Source organism: Bipolaris oryzae (genome assembly GCF_000523455.1).
Source record: "Bipolaris oryzae ATCC 44560 unplaced genomic scaffold scaffold_93, whole genome shotgun sequence".
NCBI lineage: Eukaryota > Fungi > Ascomycota > Dothideomycetes > Pleosporales > Pleosporaceae > Bipolaris > Bipolaris oryzae.
In genome coordinates, this window is record NW_006911369.1 from 99,756 (window position 1) to 108,344 (window position 8,589).

At 45.3% G+C, this 8,589-nt stretch overlaps 2 protein-coding genes across 2 annotated transcripts; both read left to right on the plus strand.

Annotated features, from left to right (window-relative positions):
- Nucleotide 1: 1 nt before the first annotated feature.
- Nucleotides 2–2,348, plus strand: COCMIDRAFT_38029 (uncharacterized protein; the record flags this gene model as incomplete). Its single annotated transcript, XM_007691175.1, has 5 exons — nt 2–59; nt 114–183; nt 244–1,046; nt 1,104–1,587; nt 2,024–2,348. 5 exons carry the CDS (start codon nt 2–4, stop codon nt 2,346–2,348), a joined length of 1,740 nt encoding a protein of 579 aa, XP_007689365.1.
- Nucleotides 2,349–7,585: 5,237 nt separating this feature from the next.
- On the plus strand, nt 7,586–8,514 carry COCMIDRAFT_43297 (uncharacterized protein; the record flags this gene model as incomplete). The annotated part of the gene is made up of 6 exons (XM_007691176.1): nt 7,586–7,621; nt 7,672–7,748; nt 7,812–7,971; nt 8,025–8,179; nt 8,235–8,309; nt 8,364–8,514. Coding segments are annotated over 6 exons (654 nt in total), but the record flags the coding sequence as incomplete, so codon positions are not given.
- Nucleotides 8,515–8,589: the final 75 nt, after the last annotated feature.

An 8,589-nucleotide genomic window follows, 5' to 3' on the forward strand; every position in this document is an offset into this window, starting at 1 on the left:
CATGGCAGGCCAACTGGTAGGATGGCTGCAGGTTGTCGTGGCTGGTGATGACGCTCGCGGTGCGCTGCAGCTCATCCTTCATTGAGCCATGGCCAGCATACTAACCAACTAAGGAACCCAGCGCAGTGTTATCGAGGTTTGCGGCAACGAGTACTTCTACCTTGGGAGAGACGCCGAGCTCTGGTGAGATGAAAGCGCTAGCCACCTTGGCCGTGGCATGGCATGATCTGACCTTATTCACAGTCGCTATACGTGGTGCGACGATCTTACCGTTTCTCGCCTGCATCTGCGCATCCACTGCGTTCTTTATGAACAAGACCCCATCTCTAACATTGCACCCTTTGTATATGCGACTGACCTATCAGCCAATGGCACCTACTTGAAGAGGCGTGATTCCGGGCCTGTTGCATGCCAGGATGATGAGGTTCTCATGGGTCGCAATAACACCTTCCTTCTGGGTCATGGGGACGAGCTCAACATCTCTGATACCATTACACTGATCTACTTGTCGAAAAGTCCCGTGCAATCTGTTGACCTGACGCCTACCCAGGAAATGGAAATCCAGACGTTCAGCTCGCGATATCTTGTTACTGCTCGTATGTTGGGTGAAGGCGGATACGGTAAGGTACTCGTGGGCGTAGTTCGAGAGACCCAGAAACAACTCGCATGCAAAGTTGTTCGACTAGATAAACTTTCGGTGAACACGGTAGGCTCACCAACAGCCGATCGAGACCAGCATGCGCTCCAGCCAAGGGACCGATGTTATCGAGAGTTCAACATTCTCAAAAGCCTTAGTCATCCTAACATCATCGCCCTCGAAAAAGTGTTTTGCAGCCATGACAACATCTACATGTTCCAGGAGCTCATAACTAGCGGCGACTTGTTTTCCTTTCTTGAGTTTAAAGGCGGTCGTCTCGATAGCACACAGGCGGCAGTTATCGTTTTCCAAATCTTGAAAGGGATCGAGTATTTACATAAACTGGACATTGTACATCGAGACCTCAAACCTGACAATATTTTGATGTCGTCACTTGAAGACACTGCTCGTGTCGTAATTACCGATTTCGGCAATGCGCGATTTCTTCCCTGCACGGCTAAATAAGCCAGGAAATACCAACGCATGTTCTCGCATGTCGGTACTTTGGAATATGCAGCGCCGGAAATTCATCGCGCTAACCCAGCCATTCCAGCGGCAAATGGTTACTCGAAGAGTGTAGACTTGTGGTCTATCGGATCGCTCACAGCTACTATCCTTTCAGGTGATCACCTGTTTACCGATCGCAATCATCCCGACTATGATAAGAATCCACAAGGCGTCATTGTGGGGCTCACAGCCATCTGCGACTTAAGCGCTCTTGACGATGACCGTCATCCATCATGGAGGCTGATCGGTCCCCACCCAAAGGATTTCATCAGGAAGCTGCTGGTACTGAATGAAGAAAGCAGGATGACGGCTACTGAGGCTCTGACGCATTCTTGGTTTACATCCCAATCAGACAGCCTTGAAAAGCAGTACGCCTCCTCAATTGTGGACTGGAGACCTCAAAACAAAGACCACCACCTTGTCGAAAACATAAGCAAGCTCTCGTCTAACTCTGTTGACGATCATGTACCCGGTAGTCTCGCGTGTCAAGTCACTAGATCCGAAAGCTACACCACACCTCAGCACGATACAGTTGCCCACCTAAATCCAAAAGATCCGATTGCTCAGTTCCCTTGTACAAAACAAATCTTGAGCTCACCAATACTCCGGAATGAAACGCCAGATGTGGACATCCACGCGCGCCCGTTATGCGATGTTAAATGTTGTTCGGAACACCGAGAGCACATACACGCACCGGACAGCAACGTGCAGTCTTACCGAACTTCAATTCTTCTAGCTGCTGAGAGGTAGGATGGATCTTCTCCGCAAAGGAAGTATTTTTTGCAAGCGTGGGATGCCATCCAAGAAATGTACCAAGTTCATTGATAGCCCTGTCCCTCAGCTCTCCCTTCACATAGCTGTGCCTGACGTGTATGACAGCAGTAGCAGAGGAAATCTGATTAAGTTGGAAGAGAGTTTGAAAGCGATCCCGAAGAGCTACTTCCAACGTCCAAGTTTGAGACTTCAACTATCGCTGCCCTTACTGATCAAGCCTGCGCATGATTTGGTTCATGTCAGTGACACACCTATCGAAGATCAGGTGCGACATGGGGAAGGCATTGAACGGAAATGCGAAAGAAATATGAAGTTGTACCTAGACCACATTACGGACCAGGCTTCACAGCAGCCGACGGAGCAGACACAAGATTCGATTCTAGTACCAGAAACACCCCCGGAATTGCTCTTCATGAACCCGCGCTTGTAAGAGCCAGTGCGAAACTTGCACCAATAGCCCAAAGGTATGTGGCTCTAGGCCAGAAGCGCCACGCAAACTTTTACTCGTAAGACACGACCGAAACTCGCATCGTAGACATTCATCTATAGGCTTCGATCTTTGGATGACACGTAAAATGATGACAGTGATCTACAGATCATCTCCATACAAGCCAAAATGAACATCCATCATCGTGTTCTATTGTCGCGACTATAGCATCATAAGACTCTGGTATTTATCTTTCCAAGATGATCTTCAAAACCAGTCATGGCTTTCTGATACCACTTAATCACCATGTATGATAGCATATATCTTGAGATTTACATGTTACTCTCACTAAACAGCTGTTGGACGTGTCATGGTGAGTGAAAATTCAGCTCTTTCCCCCCTCAATATATATGATAACCGTGGCTATGAGCAAAATGGTGTTACGTATATTGTCGCCAAGCCTTCAGAAGTGACTTTGATGTCCCCGTAATAATATCTTTCTACCTTCAAATCGTATTGTGTATTGGGAACTTCGAACAAATGGAATATATTGAGATGATGGTCCGATCAATCTACTGATCTGGACCACTGGATCAGTAAGCCTATATACTTCCAATCCTAGTCGAACCTAATCCATCAATCCAATTCTTTCTTCATCCAGTCCACCGTTCCAACCATCTGATCTTATCAGATGGGAAAATGATCGGATGATCATGTGGCCTGAATCAGTCTGATCCATTGATTCACTGATCCAACCACCTCTTGATCCTGCGACAAATCGCAATATACATCAACATTTTTGAGTGATGCAATCTTTTCAATCATTGTGTGACAGATGAGAAAGAAAGTAAGGGGTCAAGAAAGGAGAAAGCCGTTTTCAGTATGTAGGTGATGCTTGTCGCAACATTCTGAGCTTTCCACACGGGCCACCACCCAGCCAAAATCAATAGTAACACGCTAGAAAATTAGTGAGTTTAGAGTTTCGTGACGCCACTACGATGATATAATTACTTCCATTTTTTACGCGTATTGTCTTTTCTATGTACTAAAGTAATGCATACTAGCTAAAAGATAGCTAGAGGGGCACGAGTGAATACTGTCGCTAACCGTGTTAAGTACTATTTAGAAGTATCGCTTTTTTGACCAATAGGTGGCTGTTAATCTCCGTTATCGTTACGGCTGCAATATCCATGAACCCGATTGGTTGGGATGCTCTTCCGCGAAATGTTGCGGCGTTCTATCATGTAATTGGACTACCGATAAGACATGATACAAATGTCCAAGGCTGAAGTAGGTACATCACCTGAGCCTATAAGCATCCCAAGTATTTGCCATAAACTACGGATATTTTTGTCTTGTTGATGCTGCAAGATGTTGTTCTGACTTGAAAATATGGTTTACCCCTGACATCTTCACACATCGTTCATGTGTGTTTAGATAGCGAGTGACATGCTAACTACCACCAGGTGCTTGTCCGATATTCTACCACCAGGTAGATATTTAGAGTTTGACTAGCATGCCGCAGACCCCCCCAACGATTATAGCGCACAACTCTTCTCCATGAGTACTCCGATAGCAGTGGATGCGACATGTAAGGCATGTGATTAGGAGCTTGCGTATTGTAATAGGGGCTGCGCTTCGAGAAGAGAAGCAGTTCTTGTCTCGATAGCCCTTGCTGCGCATCGGCTGTAATGTTGTATTTGATCCGTTGGATACAAATCATGAGATGGAAAGCTGAAGATACCGAGGTCCTGATTCGTGCAAAGCACACCAACACATGTTGGGAAAATAATAGTTTAAGAGCTTTCTTGAGATTTGAATGCAAGCATCAACTGATATGAAAGCTTGGCTAATTTCACCATGCGATGATTATTGTACAATTGTGGTTCAAGCCCGCTACTGATTCTCTTAATAAGAAGAGTGACGGAAAAGCTGGCCTGCCCAGGACCTAATCGAAATCGCATGATAGGCAGAGAATAGTTACAAAAAGAGCCGAGAAAGGGCAGTTTTAAGACATCACAGACCATAGCGTGGCACGTCCGTGAGCCAGTTTGCCAATCAACATGATTGCTTGCAACTCCATCCTCGATTGAAGAACCAGCTCCTGAGAGCTTGATTCCATCGAAAAATACTAACCACACCGCACTAAATGCGCATTATGAGGCTAGCAACGTCTTCACGAATATATTCCATACAACAGTGCTTGCAGAACACGAAACTGTAGAGTGAATTCAGTCTTTTGAGCTATCACAAGCCTTAATGAATGTTCAATTGTCATAAGGAATACGAGTAACCTTGATAACAAAATGCGAGAGGACTTTTATAAAAGCTAAATCTTCCTTCCTTTAGTTAAGATCTAGCTTCTAAAATCATTTCTACACCCATCTATATACTTCAACGGAGCTACCCACAATTGTTCAACTAAACGCACCCAAGATGCAAATCAAAGCACTCCTCATTGCCCTTTTCTCAAGCCTCGCTATTGCAAACCCCCTTGGGGCGAGACAAAAACGTAAGATTCAGGAACATAAGAATTAGCCCGTCTGCAAATAACATTGAAATATGCAGGTGCCTGCGGTCCTAGAACTACATACGTGGTTAAAGCTGGAGATACGTGGATAAGTATCGCAAACCGATTCGACACCGGTGTTTGCGACATCGCAAAGGCGAACAATATATCCAATATCAACGTGCTTGTGCTTGGTGAAAGGCTAAGCATTCCTACTCAATGCAACCCTAAAGACGATACCTCCTGCGTGAAATGAACATCACTCCTGCAGTAAGTACATCATTCAGTCTTTATCAAATATATTTCAACTTGGCGAACATTCTTTACTCTACTAGTTCAACATTGCTCTGCTCCTATTTTGACTACCTACCCTTTCTGCCGCCTTGTTTTTTAGCGCTGAGATACCGCATACTGAAGGGATATTTTTGAGCTGATACCAATCTAGATGATCTTAGTGTAGCCCTATTCATGGGACCTTGGAGGATATTGTGCGACATTTCGAACACTACAGCATTAGACAGGCAATCCAAGTTTGCTCCCATGAACGAGGAGATACTTTAGGATTCAAGACAGAGAATAGTGAAGGAAACAATGTTAGCTACTCGAGTTCTTATGCAGAAACAAGTGAACCAACTTCCCCTCTCTAAAGTACCCGATTAGTGCCCTTGAGACACATATAAAAGGCCACTCATATACATATTCCATCAACACTTCATGCGCTGGCGCGATAGATTTAAAATACATTGATACTATTCCTATGCTCAATCAACTTCGATAAAAATTGCTAATTTGATAAAAGTCTTACATCACAATTAAGCAAAGCGGTTTTGATGCTGGGGGACGGTCTGGTGGGAATGCAGTTCCTTGGTGTAACGAACAAAAACAATGATCACAGCAGCATGGTTGAAAACGAGCGTCGGAGTCACAGCCATGAGCAATAGAGCAGTTAAGCTGGCCATCACTTCAGCATATTATCTAAGTTTGGTGTTGTTATTTTCCTGGGTGTATCGGCGTATGAGTCGAGAAGCCGACCCAGTAGTCATATGAGCTACGAATCAATGTCTTGCTCATCAAGGTTAGCTGTTATAAAGTTTCTTTCGCTTACCGAGAAGCCTTGCGATTTTTCTTATTCAATCAATACGTGAATGGCAGAAAATGTGATGGCTAGATCAGTATTGCATCGATACTGAAGTACTCATGTAGCTAATCTTTCGTACCAATCGCAATCCGAAGTGGGTGCATACATATAGCACTTTTGCCCAACGAGTAGGGGGGCTGCATGAACACATATATTGTGCACTGCTTGCAGCAGTACTCTAACTTTAATGTTGCGAAGTTGCAGCAGCTTATTAATCATTATTTTGGCCGCAACATATCAGCAGCTGGGAGAAGGCAGATTATTGCATAAGCCAGCCTGCCTTACCTGTATAAGGCGTGCGTAATTGCCTCTAGGATATTATTTAGCGCATACAAATACGATTGAGCTGCACGATATTTGAATGAACTTCGGTTCACTTGGGGTTTCTTGCAAGGCTTGGAGGCAAGTCTGTTGAGAATAGTGCGATAACTCTTCTTTCTGTGATTGTACTAATTGCTTCACTGACTGACATCCTTGCACCATTATAGAGATGCTCAATCGACGCGATCAACGAGATAGGGACGAGACATATAGTTACTCTAGCTTAAGGATATGCTGTAGGGTTTCATAAATGATAAGGGTTAATAGCGGGCACTAGTATTACACACATGCTTGTATTCGAAATGGAACACCCTGAGTTATTTTGCGATGCGGCTGGTTCAAGGTACTACGTAGGAAAAGTTTGGCACAGTCCATAGATCGGAACGGAACGGAAGGTGAGGGTAGCCTCCTGTAAATAAGTATGAGTATGTAAGTAAGTATGTTGGGCAGGTGCTAGCAAGGCGAAGCGATTACGAGGAAGCGAAGGCGACTGCGATGGCGCGGCAAGATGGAGACCGGGGATGGCGGGCCCGGGGGGGCGGACCATGAGGGCGGACCAGACAGGCGAAGGACCGCGCTATCTCTACCACTGACTCGGAACACCACACTTTGTAAGGCAACCAAGCGCTTTCATGCGTTTTACGGTGTTATGACTCCGTTCGGTAGGCAATTCCGAGCCGCTCCCAGTGCTCGCGCTCCAATCGAGTGAGGAGGGTGTGGCTCGTGCTGATGCTGAGTAGTGCCACTACAACAAACAATGTAGTACGTGGTTGTGGTACCGCCGTGTACGGCCAAGAAAGATAGAAGAGAAAAGTGAAGACATGCCTCTCCGCCTCAAAAAGCACGAAATGTAGACTACGGTAACGCCATAACACCTGACTTTGCGGGGAGTTTTGGGTAGGTGCACAGATCGTAATACCCCGTTATTACTAGATACCCCGTATTCTCGGTAGTCTAGCTCTAGTGATGCCCCTCGTCTTGCAATAGTTCCGTTGACACACCACCAAAACCGTGCTTGGATGACGGGTAGTCAGCCGCAGTCTTCTAATTGGACCACCGCCAGCCCAATGGCAAAACGGCGTAGATTAGACCGAACTATGTGACGTGCGGTTCTCCTTTACGAAGAAACTACCTGGTTGTAAATAGCTCTCTACATGTGCCCATCGCTCTGCCATCTATACTCTTCAAGATCACACTTTAAGGCCAGGGTTAAATCATCTTCAAAAAGTGATTGGTTACTGTACATGCAAGTTCAGCTTCGAATCAGGTATCATGGCTAGTGACCAGGGCAGGATCAATGAAACCCAAGTACGCAAAAACCACCAACAATACAATGACAACTCACTGACGCTATCTAGGTCCCCACCGCTTTGGCCATCGTTACGACTTTCACGGTACTCTCATGCGCCTGCGTAGTCCTCCGTCTTTACACTAGGTACCTATAACCCTAAAGGAAAACCAGCGATTGCGGGGCTGATAAGGGTTTGCATTCGCATAGGAGAATAATATTGCGAAATGTTGGGGCGGACGACTATGTCATCATTGTGGCACAGGTGCTCAACTTCGGAGTATCAGCTGGAAATTACGCAATGCTTGCCGCTGGGGGCGCAGGGCGACACATCGAGTTTGTTCAGGATAAACTAACAATTTTTTCTAAGGTAAAGAGCCTACTGAGAAGAATGTAAGATTTATGGAAATTGACCCCATAAAGGTGCTCCTAGCTGCTATAGCACTATATAATGCGACACAGATTACAATCAAGATATCGCTCCTTCTCCAATATGGAAAGATTTTTCCAGGTCGAAATATGCGACTGGTTTGCAACTGGGGCACTGGGTTTCTTCTAATGTGGGGAGCTGCGCAACAGTAAGCTTTCCTGGATCTTATCAAAAGTCATTTCTAACTGATGTGTTCTTTAAAGGGTCTTCACTCCATTCATTTGCACATTCACAAATATCACACACATTCCGGAAGGAGTTTGCGTAGGTAATAACACGTAAGTATACAAGATACATAAATCAGTGTTTTGGCTTTTACTAACAGCAGCCAGACTAGCTGCACTCAATGCTGTCATGAATGTAGTTACCGATTTCCTGATTCTCATCGTCCCTTTTAAACCTGTACTTCAACTGCAAATCAACATGTTGCGTAAGATATACCTGTTGGCTATCTTGTGCATGGGATTAACGTGTATCACCAGTGTGCGCCCCACCCCAGTGTGCGCCCCACGAAATCCTAGTACCTCACCTTCGTAATAACAACGCGTAATGTCTCAA